This window comes from Vulpes vulpes, chromosome 11 (genome assembly GCF_048418805.1).
Source record: "Vulpes vulpes isolate BD-2025 chromosome 11, VulVul3, whole genome shotgun sequence".
Classification (NCBI taxonomy): Eukaryota; Metazoa; Chordata; class Mammalia; order Carnivora; family Canidae; genus Vulpes; species Vulpes vulpes.
Window position 1 is genome coordinate 22,945,422 of NC_132790.1, and position 19,771 is coordinate 22,965,192.

At 38.9% G+C, this 19,771-nt stretch overlaps 2 protein-coding genes across 2 annotated transcripts; both read left to right on the plus strand.

The window, feature by feature from the left end:
- Positions 1 to 703: 703 nt before the first annotated feature.
- On the plus strand, positions 704 to 9,477 carry LOC112928716 (olfactory receptor OR51C1). The gene is made up of 2 exons (XM_026010603.2): positions 704 to 899; positions 7,554 to 9,477. The coding sequence occupies exon 2, from the start codon at positions 7,555 to 7,557 to the stop codon at positions 8,497 to 8,499; it is 945 nt and encodes a 314-aa protein (XP_025866388.2). The 5' UTR covers positions 704 to 899; position 7,554; the 3' UTR covers positions 8,500 to 9,477.
- LOC112928715 (olfactory receptor 51E2) lies at positions 718 to 18,972 on the plus strand. The gene is made up of 2 exons (XM_026010602.2): positions 718 to 899; positions 16,361 to 18,972. Exon 2 carries the CDS (start codon positions 16,410 to 16,412, stop codon positions 17,379 to 17,381), a length of 972 nt encoding a protein of 323 aa, XP_025866387.1. The 5' UTR covers positions 718 to 899; positions 16,361 to 16,409; the 3' UTR covers positions 17,382 to 18,972.
- The last annotated feature ends 799 nt before the right edge of the window (positions 18,973 to 19,771 follow it).

Genomic DNA, 19,771 nt, shown 5'->3' on the forward strand with positions numbered 1-19,771 from the left:
ATTTTTTCTCGTTTCCCCTTTATTCCCTGTCATTATTTTTTATATTCCCCAAATGAATGAGACCATATAATATTTGTCCTTCTCTGATTGACTTATTTCACTCAGCAAAATACCCTCCAGTTCCCCCCCCACACACACACACATTTTTTTTAAATGTCCAGCACTTAGGATGATGTTTGGAATACAGGATACTCAAAAAAAAAAAAAAAAAGGAATACAGGATACTCTTATGTAAGAGTTGTAAGAGACAAGCTGCTAAGAAGCATAGGTAGGTTAACGAAATAGGTCAGTTATGAATAGTAATAGATGCTAAGGATCTATGGAGTAGAGTATGATTTACACACAACAAAGGAGATGCCTTTTACCAATTTAGCATAGAATTTCATTTTTAAAAATCATCTTCAGAGTGGCTGCTCACAGGCATGAGATTTCTTTTTGTGGTAATAAAAATTTTCTAAAAGTAAAATTTTCTAAAAGTAAAAGCTTGTACAACTTGGTGAATTTACTACAAATTATTGAATTGTACATTTTAAATGGGTGAATTTTATGATATGTGAATTATGTCTCAAAACTGTTTTTACAAAACACACTTCAATAAAAGGGCACAAGGACAAAAAAAAACACATCAGCCTATAAAGCACTTTGCTACAATAAGTAATTGCGTAATGGAACAGACAGACAAAGACTGTATAAGGCAAAAGAAGTCCTCTGGGAACCAGCATACCCCTGGAGGCACAGTGAGTGACACCACCACCAGGAACGGGTCTCTCAGCTCTGTACCTGTCTTCATTCAGGCTGGACTAAGTCTCTTCATAAGCTCAGTCCTCTCCTGGAATCTAAAGTCTCCTCAGCCTTCTGAGTAGCCTGAGAGCGACAAGCAGAACTGCTGTACAAACTCTGTAAGTAAAACTTTTATTCAGTGAAAAGGCTTAACTCTAGGTGAGCTGAACTTTCTTATTCACAGGAAGACTTTCCTCACAATGTGCAGAATTAGGATAGATACCACGGGATGGTGGGCTGAGGTGGGAGGCAGAATTTGTAGAATTATTTGTTCTCAGGAAACCTGCAGAAAAGGGCATGTTATTCTGCCCAGTGTGGGTTGGATAGCCTATGGTTTGTTAAGAAAATGACTCAGGCTGCTATGTAACTTATAATAGTTAGTGGTGCTTGAGAAAACCAAAGAGGTTAACAGGAGCCAAAGATCTCATTTCTAATCCCAATTATTCTTACTAAAAATGAAAAAAATACCAATTTTGAACACCTACTGCATGCCAGGCACTGTATTAGGTGCAGAATATAATCTACCTTATAGATAAGGAAACTGGATCAAAGAAAGTTTATACTACTTATACATGAAACCATAGTTTTGGGGATTATGAATGTGGGAATTTTTTAAATTGGGTTTAAAATCTGACATTCACTAGCTGTGTGTGATTCTCAATATGTTTCATAATCCCTCTGACACTCAGTTTATCAGAAAAAGGGAATCAAAATGAATTTAATAATACTTTCCAAATGATGTTGTAGTGAGAATTTTTTTAAAGATTTTATTTATTTACTCATGAGAGACACACAGAGAGAGAGGCAGAGACACAGGCAGAGGGAGAAGCAGACTCCTCGCAGGGAGACCCATTTGAGACTCGATCCCAGGGCTCCAGGATCACACCTTGGGCCAAGGGCAGGCACTCAACCACTGAGCTACCCAGGCGTCCCCGTGTGAGAATTAAAAGAATGTTTCTCAAATCTTAGCTCTGTAATGTTCACAGAACAAATTCCAATAATTGGTAGCTGTTATTATGACTAATATTTTTTTATTATTATTGCTGTAAAAAGTCTCAAAACTGGTTAGTGGTTGAACAAGGATCTGAACCCAGATCAGTCACACATTACAGTGATGCCATTAGCAATGGTTTGGACAATATTGATAATGGTGTATAATCTGTTCAGCAGTAAAAGACATAGCCATGAACTATAGCTCATAACAGTGCAACAAAACAAGAGCATTATTGTGATCTGAGAGGACAGGAAAATTAATTAGGAGACTATACCTTATATCTCACAAGAGAGATGAAAGGTTGTACACAGATTGGAAAGGATGGATTAAACAGATTCCAGGGTGATGGTAGCACAAAGAGTAGTTTGGGGGAATTTTAGTACCTCTCCCTGATAAATCCATTAGCCCTTCTTTATTCTTTGATATGAGTGGGTATTTTTGTTTTCAATTAAGAGAAAGACAATAAAGTACAACTTCAAACACCCACTCTGAATCACATTGCTATTACTTGGTCCTCAAATAGAAACCTCCTGATTTTCCAGTTTTTTACACTTTAGAAGTAAATTAAAAAAAATATTTCATGAACATTTGCATGTAGTAGATGAGAGAGAAGGAGAAGAGTGTATGTGTGTGCGTGAAGGCAGTAACTGTGTTAGATGATTTGTTAGTTCGATGCCATTTACTGGAAAATGAGGCATAGAAGAGAGAGCCAGGTTTGGAATGGGAGAAGGAATGAGTTCTGTCTGGCTCATATTGAGGCTGAGCTGTCTGATGGATTATGGGTGGGAGTATCCCTCAGGGGTAGATAAAGTAGTTTATTCACCTTTTGTTCACTGGCACTAAGCAGAGAACTTTGTCCTGTTCTCCAAAGTGCTGCCTATTAGCTTTCCAAATTGTCTATTTGATCACCTCACTCTAGTTCCAGGATTCATTACTGCCTTCAAGTTTCATGCCAGACATTTTGCCATGGCTTCAAAGATCCTGTTAACTTAAAAAATATAGAACCAAGGAGAATCTATAATTAGATTTCAGATTTGCTGTCATCTGAATATAAGTGCTATTTAAAGCCATGGGAAAAACTAAGATATCCCAAGGAGAGTATATCAGAGAGCAAAAACAACAAAACAAAACAAAACAACAAAAACAAAAACCAGGGGCTTCTTGAAAGAAAAAGACTCTTAAAGAATACCACAACTGAAAGACAGAAAAATAAATTTAAAAAAAACATAGAATAACCATCATTGAAACTAATGAAGGAGAAAGTTTCAAAGAAACGGTGCCTAAAAACTGCAAAAATTTGAAATGAAGGAGAGGAAAACAAATCTAAAGATAAACTTTAAGGCTTGGTATTTAGAAAGTCATTTAGAAAGTCATTTAGAAAGTCATTGGTGACCTAAGTTGGAGAATTTCCTGAGAGTCATTAGAGCAAGAACCCAGATTATTACTGAAGGTGAAGGAATAATAAACACAGGCAGACTGTCCTTCAAGAATATTTGTTGTTGTTATAAAAGAGAAGGCAGGAAATTGAGGGAGAAAAAATGGTTCGTCTCTTATTTTCCTTACTAGCAAAGCACAGGGACCAGTTAAGAAAGATGGTCAATATATCTTGGTTGAATTGAATGTGTTGAAAACATCTGTATAAATTTGTGGGAAGTTTTCATTAATGGTTTGGGGCAAAACCTGAGAATTGAAGCTGCAGTAAGGGAGCCACTGGTACTATCTAAGATACTAAAGAAGGAAAGGAATTTTGTTAGGGTTAAGGGAAAAGAAATGAAGAATGATTTGTTTACTTATTCATAAAATATTTTTGAAATGCCTAGCTCTTGATGCTCTGCAGTTAAAATTGAAGTTCCTTCTCCTTTCCATGGAATGCAAGATGTTCATGTCCTGGCCCTGCTGATTTCTCTAGATCATCTCCCATGTCACCCAGCATCATATTTAAGGCTCCAGTATTTAAATTTTCGTGTAGCTGTCCAACAAACCATGTTATTACTTCATTCAGTTTCTGCTCACGTTTTTATGTCAAGAACACCCTTTTTCTGCTTTTCATCCTTATAAACTTATATCCACCCATCAAAGCATTACACAGTTCTAATTCATCTATTCAAGTAAGAGTTCTTGGAACTAATTCCTCTTGACACACAGGCACATTCATGTATACACATACTCAGAATCTGCCATTCCACACTATTCTGTCTTTTTAACTTAGAAAAACTTTATCTGATGTACTCTTATAGCTAGTGGTATTTCTTTGTCTTTGACTCCTCTTATATGCAGTGCCTAGCATGTAGTAGGTGTTCCAAACTGGTAACTTTTCATTTTCATAGGAATCACTGGGCTCTTATTAGAGATAAAGTTTTCAGTCTTAAAAAGATGAAGTGTTGACAACACTTTGGTTTCTCAAGCACCAAACCACTGTTATTTTATTTGCTTCATATCCTTAGTGCTGACACAATACCCAATCAGCTCCCAGTTTGATGATGAAATGAACTAAGTGTTGATGATGGATGATCAAGAGCTTAGATACTAGCTATGGAAAAGGAATAAGGAATATTCTACATCTGCACCCAACATGGATGAGGAGAGGGTACAGGAAGACACAGTTGTAGAGCAATGGAAAGGAGGGAATTTGAGGGAATTCTCTTCTGCCAGACTCAGATCAGTTCAGCCTACAATTGTTTTTCTTCTGATCTCTCTCAACAAGAAAGGGAAGGGAAAAAACTGACAAGAATGAAAATGTGTAATGAATAAATTTCTTAAAATAATAAGGGAGCTATGAAGAAGTCAGGATGAAAGAGAAATTGTTCTGATAGCAACTTACAAAAAAGATTTCTTTATAAAATTTCCTAGCACTCAATAACAAAAGTTACAACTCAATCAGTGCATGTCATAGTGATAAGCATTGTGAAAGTCTTCACGATAGCCAGACTTAAGTGACACATATGGAGGCACTCTGTACCCCTAATAACCCTTTTTGTCATTCACCACTGTATACTAGATGTTAAAGTTATTTATAAATAACTATTTATAATTCTTTCTCCCTCACTTGATTTTAAACTAAGAGGGGTTTTGTTGGCATATGCCTTAGCTTCTAACACAACACTATGCCCAAAGTAGGCTCAGTTAAAGTTTCTGAGTGTATAAGGCAAGAACAAAGGAAGGGATATATATTACAGGTTCATTCTGGCTCAATACTTTCACATATACCATTCTAGAAGCCTTGGAATAATTTATTTCTATTTACACAAAACATAGCAATCTTTCAAGTACTGATTTCTCCAAAAAGACTTCACCAGATACCTCAACTCTTTTAACACACAATTGAACTGTTCCCTTTTTCATAGATACTCTAGCTGCCATGGAATCCAGGAAGTTGTTAACCTCAAAAGCTGAGACCCAGGTTCTGGAAATTAACAGTAAATAAACAGATCAAAAACAAGGGGGACACTTGATGGGATGAGCACTTAGTGTTATTCTATATGTTGGCAAATTGAACACCAATAAAAAATAAATTTATAAAAAAATAAAAATAAAAATTTATAAAAAAATAAAAATAAAAAAAGACTTATAGAGAGGGATCCCTGGGTGGCTCAGTGGTTTAGTGCCTGCCTTCAGCCCAGGATGTGATCCTGGAGACCTGGGATCGAGTCCCACGTCAAGCTCCCTGCATGGAGCCTGCTTCTCTCACTGCCTGTGTCTCTGCCTCTCTCTCACTCTCTCTGAATGAATAAATAAATAAATCTTTTTTAAAAAGTAAATAAATAAAATAAATAAAATCTTTAAAAAAAAAGACTTGTGGAGAGATGAATCCATTCATTTGAGAGGTGAATCCATTTTTAATTATCATAAGTACTATTAATTTAATAAGTAGAGTTTTAATTTGCACTTCTGATCAATATGTATTTTTAAAACTAAATATAGTTACTAAAAATATTTTTCAGAAATCAATATATTTATGAAAAGGGCTAACAGAACTTGTTAAACATCAGATTTGTTAAACTTGTCAACTCTCAAACTTTCATAATTAACTGAAATGCATGCCATTTGAGCAAGTCTGTATCTAATTCATTTCAGCATAATGTCAGTTGTATTCATGACAATCAATAGTCACTAGAAACAGTGACCAAAAGAAAATATTCCCCTTTTTTTAAGACTTATTTATTTTAAGGAGAGCGAGAGCCAGGACACACAAAGAGAGGGAGAAGCAGTCTCCTCACTGAGCAGGGAGCCCAAGGTGGGGCTTAATCCACTGCGCCACCCAGGTGCCCCAAAATGTGCCCTTTCTTAATGGTTCCTTTCTGTCAACTCTTACTCCCATTAGGAGGTTTGATTAAACATTTCTGATAGTAATTTAATTGGTTCCCTGAGGACATTCTCAAGACTCTAAACTATAGAGTCTAAAGTTATGGTTTACTTATTGGGTCAATTCATATAACTTTGAACATCTTTTCCCTCTAATTTTTCATTGATTTCAATTTAAAATTTCCCAATTTTTTAAACTAAGATTTCTTTAGTGAATCCTTGAGGCACTTTATCTGGGTGAATTTGAGTGGTCTGGAAAATACTTAGGAGGTTCTCCTGAGGAATAGTTACTTTGCTGACTGAACCTCTCCAGTCACAGCCCCAATGTCTGTTTTTCCAAGACTCCCTCTTTCAACTCATACATACCCATCTGAATAGCCTGCAATTCTGTACTCAATAAAAAACAAAGTGTGATGTTCCCAGAAAAGGTATCTTTCTCTCCAAGGCAAAATAGTAAAATTCTATTAAATATCTCCTGAGAAGTATGTCTTCACAACACGGAGAACAACTACTCTTCAGGCAGATGAAGAGCGAACTCTAACTGAATATGGCAGTATGCTGTATCATATGGCAGGCAGAGGCCTCTATCCCTGAGGCAATAGGTCTGTGTCTAACTCCACCTCCTAAATGAGACACTAGATGCTACATTGCAGGTGTCACTTTCAAGGTTAGATACCTTACACATCTGCACATGACTGTACTGGTGCCGAGGCCATCTATCAGCATTTCATATGTGTTACATTGTATTATAAGTATCCCTTTCTCAATATTTTCTGGCTTCCCAACTTGTTTGTAAGCTTCTCTGCTTTCTATACTTGAGGCTGATGTAATATTGCTGTTCCACAGTCCCAGTCTATTTTTCTCTGATGCCAAACATACAGAAAAAATAACCTACTACCTCCTTATCACAATTTGAAAATCCGGAAAGGATGAAATATAATTGTCCAATCTCAGGTAAAGTGTTTTCACTTTGTCCCGTCATCTCTGGCTAGAGAAGTGGAAGGAAAGGTCACATAGTATAAACTTAACTACCAGCAAGGGGTCACAGGAAAAAAAATGATGGGCTGGGGCACATATAAGAAGGAATGGTTGGAACACCTAGGTGGCTTAGCGGTTAAGTGCCTGCCTTCAGCCCAGGGCGTGATCCTGGAGTCCGGGGATCGAGTCCCACATCAGGCTCACTGCATGGAGCCTGCTTCTCTCTCTGCCCACCTCTCTTTCTCTCTCTCTCTCTGTGTCTCTCATGAATAAACAAATAAATAAAATCTTTAAAAAAAAGAAGGAATGGTACCTACTACGGCAGTGGAAAACTTACAATTCCTTTATCAATTTAAATGAGCAATTCATTTTTACATAGCATATAAATATTTCTTTAGTTAGTTTTTGAATAAAATTATTCATAATTGGATTAATACAAAAAATATAGTTTTGTTGTTGTTCCAGAGTTTCATCTTGGAACTCTATATTTTTAATCCAGCATGTCAAACTTCCAGAATACCACATCTACTTCCATCATTTTCCTGCTAACTGGTGTTCCCGGGCTGGAAGCCTTCCACACCTGGATCTCCATTCCCTTCTGCTTTCTCTACATAACCGCCCTCTCAGGAAACAGCCTGATTCTCTTTGCCATTGTCACTCAGCCCAGCCTCCACGAACCCATGTATTATTTCCTTTCCATGCTGTCTACCACTGACCTTGGCCTATCCATATCCACCCTGGTCACCATGTTGGGTATATTCTGGTTCAATGCCAGGGAGATCAGCTTTAATGCTTGCTTGTCACAGATGTTCTTTATTAAACTCTTCACTGTCATGGAATCCTCAGTGCTGTTGGCCATGGCCTTTGATCGTTTTGTGGCCATCTCTAATCCACTCAGGTATGCCACCATTTTAACCGATTCCAGAATAGCTCAAATTGGAGTGACAATTGTCATCAGGGGAACACTAATGCTGACACCAATGGTAGCACTTCTTAAAAGACTGTCCTTCTGCCACAGCAACGTGCTCCACCACTCCTACTGCTTCCACCCTGATGTGATGAAGCTCTCGTGCACAGACACCAGGATCAACAATGCAGTTGGGCTGACAGCCATGATATCTACTGTTGGTGTGGACTCAATCCTCATCCTCCTTTCTTACATTTTGATTATTAAGACTGTCCTCAGCATTGCATCCCCAGAAGAGAGGAAGAAAGCCTTCAGCACATGTATCTCCCATATTGGGGCTGTTGCTATTTTCTATTTTCCATTGATCAGTCTGTCCTTTGTTCACAGATTTGGAAAACGAGCTCCAGCCTATGTTCATACAATGATTGCTAACACTTACCTCTTGATCCCTCCTGTAATGAACCCCATCATCTACAGCGTGAAGACAAAACAGATACGCAGAGCTGTGATAAAAATTCTCTATTCCAAAGACATGTAGAATCAGAGAATTCTAGAGATGGCCTACGTTATCAATTTAAAAATAAAACTGGTGACATAAAACAAAAATTTTAAATTAAAGCTGGCATATATTTAGAATATCAGTTAGCTTGACATTTTACAGATGAGATAGAGACATAAGTATAGAATAGAATTTGGGGAATATTTAAAAAGAGTGAAAGGGAATAAAGGGGAAAGGAGAGAAAATGAGTGAAAATATCAGTGAGGGTGACAAAACATGAGAGACACCTAACTGGGAAACGAACAAGGGGTAGTGGAAAGGGAGGTGGGCGGGGGGTTGGGGTGACTGGGTGACGGGCACTGAGGGGGGCACTTGGTGGGATGTTGGCAAATTGAACTCCAATAAAAAAAATAATTAAAAAAAAGAAGGGATGAATAGAAGGGATGAAGACATAAGAATAGAAGGATGAATAGTATAAAGCCCTAAATCTAGCATTTATCTCACTCATCACTGTTTATTCTAAACTGTTATTTATCCTGCCAACAAACTGTATCTCCTGACTTTGTCCACTTTAGATCAGTTAGAATGACACATTATGAGAAAGCCACTCCTTTAGTTAGTGCAGTTAGTATTTTTCTAGCTGCAATAATTATTTTTTCTAGCATGTATTACTTCCTTTGACTAGCCATGGTTCTTAGTGTTTTTTACATGTATTAACACATATCTAAAACAACATTGTAAGGTAGTTTCTTCTTTGATAAATGAGAAAATTGAGGACAAAAATGTTAAGTTACTTGCTTAAATAGCTCATAAACAACAGAGCCGTATTTCACATGCACGCAAACTGACTCCAGGGTCCCCCAACACTCTTAACTTTAGCTATATTGCTATCTATAATATAAGCTATGTATAATTATACATGAATATAATTTGTATATATACATATATATGGGTCATGTAATTTGTACTAGGGAATATAAAGAAGCAAAACAAATAAATAAACAAAAAACCCCACAACTCTATCCTCTAGAAATTTTTAACCAAATTATGGAGAAAAACCCCAAAACAGAATTTTCAGACCTGAAAATACAAGTGTATTTCTACCTGGTGTTCTCTCCCAACTAAACATATTCTAGAATTTCTCTCTGCCTTCCATGAACTTTCTGTCCTAGCAGAAACTCAAAAATGATTGAGAATTGCAAATGAATTTCACCTCATGTCATTTACTTGCAAATATTTAATTTGTGGCACATGCTTCACATAATGGCTTAATCCAGCAAGTGAATTATTTTTTTTCCCACCTGGGTATGTCCATTAACTCTCAAATATTTAAAGTACGTATTTCAATGACATATTGATATCATTCAGTAAAGATGGGCCCTATAGGTGGTATCAGATCCAGCAAGGAAGGAGTAGTAGCCAGTCATATCTACAGGAAGTTTATTAAGTGACAATAGTACTAACTATTTAGTAACCAGAATGACATCAAAATTCTCAGTTTGCTTGACAATAACATTTTCGTCTCAATACAATAGTTGGTCTTCATTTCCTTGATCTTTGTATGTTGGAATGTTCCACAATTTTGTTCTCAGACCTGTTTTTTTTTCTTCATTATATTCTCATTTTTCCTTATCTCATCTAGCATCATAGATTTAAATCTCATCTACGTGCTGGCAAATCCCAAACTAATATTTATAGTCCAGATTAATATATTATGTATCAGTAATCCTACTCGAATGTTTAATAGTCATCTCAGACTTATCATGTCCAAAAACATATCCCAGGGATCCCTGGGTGGCGCAGCGGTTTGGCACCTGCCTTTGGCCCAGGATGCGACCCTGGAGACCCGGGATCGAATCCCACGTTGGGCTCCCAGTGCATGGAGCCTGCTTCTCCCTCTGCCTATGTCTCTGCCTCTCTCTCTCTCTCTCTCTCTCTCTCTCTCTCTCTGTGTGTGACTATAATAAATAAATAAATAAATAAATAAATAAATAAATAAATATCCCAATATTCATATCAACCATGTCTTCCCTAACTCTGAAACTCTATTTTTCATGTTGCTGAGATAGAACTTTTGGAGTCATTACACACCTGTCTGTCTCTCCCACTCCACATTCAACCTATCAGCAAATCCTGATGACTCTTTCTTTCAGATATTCCAGATATTGCTACCTAGATTCTAACTTTCTATCACCTCTGCTGCTACCACCATGTGTCAAGCCATCATCATCTTGAATCTGAAATATAATAGTCTCCTGGCAGATTTCCTTCATCTACTTTTGCTTTACTTTCGCCATGGCAGTTAGAATGATTATTTTAATACATAAAACAGATCATGCCACGTCATTTGTTCAACATGTTCCAGTGTCTCTGTCTTGCCCAAGGAACATTCACAGTCATTATAATATCTCACAATGATCTACATGATTTAATTCCCCTCTATCATTCCAACTTCATCTCCTACTACTGTCCTCTTTATTCATTCTACTATACCTGCACCAGCCTTCAAATATTTACTTAAACTCACTAAACCATGCTTCAGCATCAAACCTCACACTTTCTATCCTCCTTACTTTGATGTTCTTCCCCCAGACACCCTCGTGATTTACTCCTCCACCTCATGCAGGTCTCTGCCTAAGTGTTACCTTATTACAGGGCCCTTAACTTAAAAATAACAACATCTCTCCTTCTATTTCTGTCTGCATTCACTGTCTTCCTTACCTGTCTCATTTTTAATATTTGGCACTCCCTTTTCCCATCAAAATATTACATACCCATTATTTCTTCCCTAGTTTCCCCATTACCAGATAAGTTCTTTGAGAATAATTTTGTTTCATTCATACTGTCTTCCAGACCCCAAACTGGGGTCTGCCACATAACAAAATAATAACAACCCTGAATGAGCTGGCTCTCATTGCTTGCCCTCTGTTCAGTGCTCCAGACACAACTAACCACTTGCATTTCTTAGTTGTGATTGCTCTGGATCACTTACAAGCCTTTGCACAAGCTGTTACCTCCCTCTTCAGCACGCTCACTATCTCCCTTCTCCTGACTCAGAATAGAAATGACTTTCTCTCAGAAACATCTCCTGGCTTCTCACTCCTTTCCAAGTGCTTCTGCAGTACCTAGTTATTTTCTCCTGTAACTGTTTCCTTACCATAGACTCTTATTCCCAGGATCAGGGAATGTCTATGACTCATTCATTCACTGTTGGAAAGAAGTTAAAAGTTAAGATGCTGTAGATTTACAGTCTAAATATTTGTTTGTTGGGGGAGAGAAAGATAAACATAGAGAAAAATGTTGGGGAACAGAGTCCTAAAAATCAGAATAAGAAGGAACTTTAGTCTAAAGAACCAGACAGCCAAGATGTTCATACTACTTCTACAGGTGTTTCTCTCCTACCTCACCACCCCCTACACACATCCTAACCTATGGGTGGCCCCACTATCCTGAAAATATGCAAGCTTTCCTCATGAGGGAGTGGGTATTTTGGACAATTTTGGAATGGGTGGTTTGCAGGATGGACGTCACCTCTCACCAAGGTGGACAAGCTTGCAATGCCTTGGAGACTTTCCTGAAAGCCAGAGCAGTAGTAGAAACATGGCTGCTCTTGTAGCTACCTGAATGCAGACTCTAAGTAAATCCTTAACTGTCCTGTAAAAAGTCCCATAAAGCCCTATATGATCCAATTCCCTATTATGTATCTGATTCTCTCTATATATTACTCATCCCTTTGTTCTCTCTATTCAGGCACACTGGCCTCCTTGTTATTCTAAACATCCAGATACATCCCTTCTCAGAAGATTTGTAGTTTCTGTTCTTCTTTCCTTGAATTGTCTTCCTCGTGATCACATGGATATATTTGTTACTCCCTGTAGGGCTCTCAAATGTCTCCATTATGTGAGGCATTCCCTGGCAAATTCATTTAAAATTTCAACCACCCACCCCAGGATTTAGTTGTTCTCTTCTTACTTCTATTTTTCTCCTTAGGTAGTCATAAGGAGAAACTATTGTTTCTCATGGTAACCATGGACTGTGTGTGCTTCTCACCAGGATGTATAATCCATGAGGGTGAGCTTTTAAAAAATTGCATATTTTATTACACTGTAGGTCCCTAATAATATTTGTTAAATGTTAATAAATATAGAATCAGAATACCTAGTTCTCCAACCAATATTATCACTAATAACTCTGTAACTGGGGCAAAGAGCCTTCATGTTATCCGTTCCTTATCTGTAACACAGGTTACAGAGTGGCTTTCCTACCTCAAAGTCTATTTCGTCAATGGAAAGTAAAGCCAAGAATGAGAAACTGAAGAAGTGCCTGCCCTTTTTCTGAGTTCTGGGAATTACTGGTTTTGTGTACCTATCTTGTTTTTTTTTTTTTTAAGATTTTATTTATTCATAGAGACACACACAGAGAGAGAGAGAGAGAGGGCAGAGACACAGGCAGAGGGAGAAGCCGGCTCCATGCAGGGAGCCCGACGTGGGACTCGATCCTGGGTCTCCAGGATCACGCCGGACTGCAGATGGCGCTAAACCGCGTGCCACTGGGGCTGCCCACCTATCTTGTTTTTTTTGTTGTTGTTGTTTGTTTGTTTTTTAATTTTTTAATTTATGATAGTCACACAAAGAGAGAGAGAGACAGGCAGAGACACAGGCAGAGGGAGAAGCAGGCTCCATGTACCGGGAGCCCGACGTGGGATTTGATCCCGGGTCTCCAGGATTGCGCCCTGGGCCAAAGCAGACGCCAAACCGCTGCGCCACCCAGGGATCCCCTATCTTGGTTTTTAAAAAGGATGTGAACTCCTAGAGCTCAAGGACATAACTATACTTCCATGATGTCTGTCATGTCTAGCAAAGTGGCTAATGATGAAAAGCTCTAATCACTGTTGCTACCTGGGGAGTTTGAGTTATATTTAAGAGTGGGGATAGATCATCACAATCATCCCTCTACAACACATATACCAGACAGAAATAGTGAGAAGCCTGTAGGAGTGACACACAAGTGAACATAGAGATGCTGTCCCTTGCCTGCCAAGCCCCAGGGGCCTCAGTCCATAGCTTGTTCCCAGGGGCCTCCTAGGCAGTGTTATAAATAGGCCTGTGCTTGAAAGGATAAGCCAGCTCCAGCTGCTCTCTCTCAGTAGGACTGCATGGTTTGCAAGTGAGTGCAACTTCACCTAGGGTTGGGAAAGGCAAACCCCTGCCATCTTAAGAGACCTTGAGGACCCCACAACTGTCTCATGGCAGGAGAGAGAAGCCCCCTTGTGTCCCACACACATCTTCATGGGCTTAGAAGAAATGTCCCAGAGTACTAGTGGACAGTCCAGAAAGGCAAGTTAGAATGAATGCAATAGCCACATTTAGACCCAAAGAGAAGCTGAAATTTGTTCTAGCCAAGGGTCACTTTAGGTAGAAGGCTGAACAACATGGGATAGAGACTTGAGTTCTTCTGGGATAGGTGACTGGGGAGACAAGATAATGGCCCAAAATCTTAGACTGCTACCAGCAAAGCAGAAAAAGGTGCTTTGCAGAAAGAGAAGTGGGGAAAGAGTCCAACTCTGTGGCCAAAAGAGACTCTTATATCTGTGGGTAATCATGCAATATAATGGGTGAGAGGCTTTGGGAAAGGGGGAATACATTACTGTGCTCTCCCTGTAACACCCCTCCCCACGTCTTTTCCTTCATTCTGGGCCCCATTTCTCTTGGACACAGAGATCCAGTGAGCTGGCCTCCCTCCGGGGAAGTTTCCTTAGCATTACTCATACCTTTCATCCTGACTTGCTTAGATTGCTGACTCTCCTCAAGCTACCTATGATAGATACATAGATGGTTGGATGGATGCAAGACATAAGTTATTTTTATCTCACTGAAGGATGCAATTATCTGCCTATGAAAAGGGTTTTTCATTCTCTGATGGCAACTTGGGGCGAAATTTGTGATCTCATATTTGTCAAGGAGAGTAGCTATTGTCTTTGCATAAGATCTAAGGATAGGGAGAAGAGCAAAGAGTGGTCAAAGGTGTGAATTTTGTTACCTTTGAATCTTAGATTTATTCTTCCTTGCTTATCCATGATGGGGATAGTCCAAGTCAAATCTCTTAGTTCCCATTTTATCACACTATATTTTAAGACTGCTGGTCTCCAACCCCTCCCCCCTCTAAAGTCAAATGAAAGAGCATCTCCTAGTTGCAGTAAGGACCCAGATTAGTAGTAAAGAAGAATCCTGGGGAGTTGAACAGGTTTACCTTACCACCACTAATGAAGACACATGCAGATTTATTTCCAAGATTCAGAGGTCCTTCTTATTAAAGCCAAGCCTTTGGCTCTTTAGAGACAATTAGCTCTAGAGACCAGAGTGCTTAAGGAGCTCTAGAGACCAGAGTGCTTAAGGAGCCAGGGAAAGTGATGAAGTCAAAGCCTAAGTGTTTGAGTGGGAGGGTGGGAGCAGAGTAATGCTGGGCTTCCAAAAACAAAAAGCTTTCCCTAACATGAATGGCTTGTTGCCAGAGATTCCAGAAAAGAGAAATCCCTGGGAGTATCAGGACTCAACCCCAAGTTCTCTTTGGGGTAAGGAATGTGGGCTTGGAGGCAGATTTCAGGTGTGGAGAAACATCAGGAGCAGAGAGAAGAGCCTTCACAAGGGATCATACAAGGCAAGTAGGATCTGCTGGAGGCCACACACCCTGCCAGCACTTTCATCTCTGGATAAGTCACTGGAGAGATCTACTCTCTTTCCTCAGAGGACCCCAAAAGAGTTTCCTTTTTTCACTTAATAGATTGACTTGTCGCTTTTTTTCTTATTAGTTTTTTTTCCTCTTTTAAAAATTGTTGTTTTGTGTTTCTTTCTCCCCTTGCTAGGCCTGGAGACCTAGAATCCTGAAAATCTGAAGGAAATAAAACAAAACAAAACTCCCTAACCCCACTGGCTCAGTATACCCATTTTCCCTTTCTCTAATTCCTAATCATGTTTGAAGACTGAACAAAAAATCATTTCTGTCAAGAAGATTCCTCTGATCATGCCTCTCCCTGTCCCATGCATTAAATGCACACCTTAGGCTAACACTTATCCCAAAACTCAAATAATTTGGTTACTTGTCTATCTTCCACCACAGGTAGGGCATCTGAAGGGCAAAAGATGTGTCTTTCATCTCTGTATCATAGATCATATAAGTAAATGCTTATAAAATGGCAGCCAATGACTTGACCTTGTCCACATCCACCATGCCCAAGATCCTCGCCCTAACAAATAGCCTTGTACATAGATCATATAAGTAAATGCTTATAATATGAATGAATAATTGGAGGAAAGAAAGGAAACATACCTGGAAAGGGTTTTCAATAGGGTATCTCTTAATACCTATCTGAGAAAAGCACCACCCAATATCCAGTAATGAAGGTTCAGGCCAAGCGGAGTCTGAAGGAATCTGGAAAGGATACATTTTTCGGATAAGCACTATTCTCCCCAGGTTCCCTTTTAAAAATGTAAATGGCAAGGGGTACCTGGGTGGCTCAGTTGGTTGCGTATGCAACTCTTGGTTTCGGCACAGGTCATGATCTTGGGATCCTAAGATTGAGCCCCAAGTTAGGTTCTATGCTCAGGGCAGAGTCTGCTTCTCCCTCTCCTCTGGTCCTCCCCCCATATAAGCTCTCTCTCTCTCTCTCTCTCTCTCTCAAACAAATATAAAAACATTTTTAAATGAGATAGATCTTGAGAGTAGCAATTGATAAATGAATTTGAGCTATCATTTTCCCTTTGGAAGAGGGCTTCAGAGTTTATGAAAGAGCTTAAATGGCTTACAAGAGTGGAAAGAGAGAGTAGGAGAGGGAGAGCTAAGGTGCATCCAGTTCCTAGGTTTCCAGGGCTGGCCTCTCTGATTGTGCTCCATGTCCTAGCAGGCTAGCAGGCTGCCAGGGTGACCTCACCCTCACCAGAACCCCCTTCTCGATGCCAGCTATGAGTTCCTGCAACTTCACACATACCACCTTTGTACTTATTGGTATCCCAGGATTAGAAGAAGCCCATTTCTGGATCGGCTTCCCCCTGCTTTCAATGTATGCCGTGGCACTATTTGGAAACTGCATCGTTGTCTTCATCGTAAGGACAGAGCGCAGCCTACACGCTCCTATGTACCTCTTTCTCTGCATGTTGGCAGCCATTGACTTGGCCTTGTCCACATCCACCATGCCCAAGATCCTCGCCCTCTTCTGGTTTGATTCCCGGGAGATTACTTTTGATGCCTGCATTGCCCAGATGTTTTTTATTCATGCTCTTTCAGCTATTGAGTCCACTATCCTGCTGGCCATGGCCTTTGACCGTTATATAGCCATCTGTCACCCACTGCGCCATGCAGCAGTGCTCAACAATACAGTAACAGCCCAGATTGGCATGGTGGCCGTGGCCCGTGGATCACTCTTCTTTATCCCACTGCCTCTGCTCATCAAGCGACTGGCCTTCTGTCATTCCAATGTGCTGTCACACTCCTATTGTGTGCACCAGGATATGATGAAATTGGCCTATGCAGATACATTGCCCAATGTGATCTATGGTCTTACAGCCATTCTGTTGGTTATGGGTGTGGATGTCCTCTTCATCTCCTTGTCCTATTTTCTGATTATACGAACAGTTCTACAACTGCCTTCCAAGTCAGAGCGGGCCAAGGCTTTTGGAACCTGTGTGTCACACATCGGTGTGGTATTAGCCTTCTATGTTCCTCTCATTGGCCTCTCAGTGGTACACCGTTTTGGAAACAGCCTTGATCCCATTGTGCATGTTCTCATGGGTGATGTCTATCTACTTCTGCCTCCTGTGATCAATCCCATCATCTACGGTGCCAAGACCAAACAGATCAGAACTCGGGTGCTAGCTATGTTCAAGATCAGCTGTGACAAGGACCCTCAGGCTGTGGGGAGCAGATGATCCTTACCATTCTACTTTACCTTATCTTTAATGCCTTTACATAATGGTTTCCTAATGCTAGCTTAATTCTAGTTGCCTATCATATCAATGATTTTCTCTGCTGTGGCCTCCAAAGTCTACCTCTGCTTGGGGTGAAAGTTTGGAAGCAATCATGATTTCCTTCCATAGGTCCATGTTATTGATATTATTATTGTACAAAAAGGTTAAATTAGAAAATCCATCAATGCCCCAGTATGTAGTAAAAAGAACATAAAGAAGAGTGACAAAAAAATACAACTGACTTTTTAACAAGGGAAAAATTATTCTACCTGACTAGTAATCTGAGAAACCATTTATTAAAATAATAATTAGGCAGCATTTTTGTCTATTAGCAGTTTTTATTAATGAAAATTCATAACGTTGAAATATAAATTCTTGACCACACCACAGCTAATGGTGTAATTGGCAATGTGTAGCAAGAACTTTTTGAAAGTTACATGCTTTAATGTTATATTCTCACTTTTGGAAATTTATCCTAACAAAATATCCCTAAGTGCCGAAAGCAGGTTTTTCATAAAATATGTTGTTACACAATCATTTAGAGAAATAATATATTAAAAATCCTAAGATATAATATACAAAAGTAAGGAATAGTAAACTCAAGTATGGTTCACTTATGTAATGGAATGTTATGTGGAATAATCTATGTAAAAGGAATATTATGTGACCTTTAAAGAATCTGCTATAAAATGAAACAGGCATATAATGTTAAAAATAAAACAATAAAGACACATGATTGGAACTAACTTGAAAAGCACCTATGCCTTGAGGGAAATGTGCTCAAGTTAGTAGTGACTCCTTCTGGTTTTTACTTTCTAAATTTATTTATTATGATCTTGTTTAGCTGATGTGTGACCTTCAAAATGAAGAAATGAAATAGATAATTTACATAAAATGAAGCTTGTCACAGACCTCACTGTTGGTTTATTATTCATTATCTGGGAATTTATCTACGTCCTTGCACATAATGCCATGGAACACGTGTTGAGTGCTTACCATGTTCTAGGCACTATGCTATGTGCTTTAGAGGTTTTATCTGATCTTCACAACCATTTTTTGGAGTAGGTACCACTTTTGTCCTGCATTACAAGTGAGAGAAATGAAGCTTTCATTAACAAGGTAACTAATCCATACAATTTGTGGGTGCTGTGCCAAGATTTGAAATTGAACTTGATAATCAAAAACAGTTACTGAATTTCCATGTTATATTGCTTCCTGTTTAACATCTGCCATTTATTTCCTCAGCCTGTGCAAATCCTCTGTTTTCTCTCTAAAGTGTGCCTTGAAAGATGAATGACTATATTTGTGTTGAGAGATAACCCTGCCCTCATGGGCAACAAATCCTGATTACTCTTCATGTTTTATAGTCACCTTTCATGTTCTACAGCCTGCTTCTTTCCAGATTAAGAAAGAATATTTTTGCCTATTTATCTCTTACATCTTCTCAATCATATCTTCTTTTTTTTAAAGTATATTCTGTACCTGTCAAACATTTTGAATGTCTGGGTTTTAACTTAGGTATAAGATATAATAAATTTTTATTTTAAATTTTGCTAAGTGTTATGCCTACTGCTTTTATATTTATAAAATCCTATAAATTCAGATTTGAAAACACAGAAGGTCTTGTAGCTACTTTTCCACCCCAGCTATTGTTTATAGCTTTGCAAAGAGGCTTAATATGTCAAGGTGAGCTATCTCCATTGTACAGTTGAAATCAGATCTCATGAGAAGCTAAAGTCATTGTGTTCCTTTAGTAGTTTCACTGAACAAATATTGGTGGAGGACTTGGGTAGATAAACCATGGGGAAGACTCTCCAACCTGTGGGCTCTTCTTAGGAAAGTAAACCTCAGACACTTAACCTTTCCCCTGGAGAAGTGTCCTCCTAGGATATGTATCTGTAACATTCAATTGTGATTCCCTGCTCAGAGGTAGTAAAGTGGCTTCCAAAGTTGGAGCAAATCAACACACATAAGATAAGGCTGAGAGAAAGAGATAGAATGTAGGAAATAGGTGATTTCCTTAAAGAAACAAAGAGATGCCTATATTCTGCAAAAATAGAGATCCGGGTATTAGGACTACTCAAATAATGAGGTCAAGAGTCTCATTTTATGAGACTGAACCTCAATATGTCTCTTCCCACAACCTCCATCTTCTTCTATCTTCTGTGCATTACTTAACCTTAAATCACATGCTCCTGCCTACCTCCATGTCTAAAAGCATAGCCAGATCAACAATTTAACAAAGCATGTATCTTTTCCTTTCAAATCTCACAGTATCCCACTGTAGCCCAACTTGTTCATATTCTATTGCCATCTCCCCCACCTTTCCCTGTACCCTAAGATTTTCATTT

Excerpts from the sequence above, each read along its gene's own strand:
- LOC112928716 (XM_026010603.2), top strand. The coding sequence starts at position 7,555 with ATGTCAAACTTCCAGAATACCACATCTACTTCCATCATTTTCCTGCTA.
- LOC112928715 (XM_026010602.2), top strand. The coding sequence starts at position 16,410 with ATGCCAGCTATGAGTTCCTGCAACTTCACACATACCACCTTTGTACTT.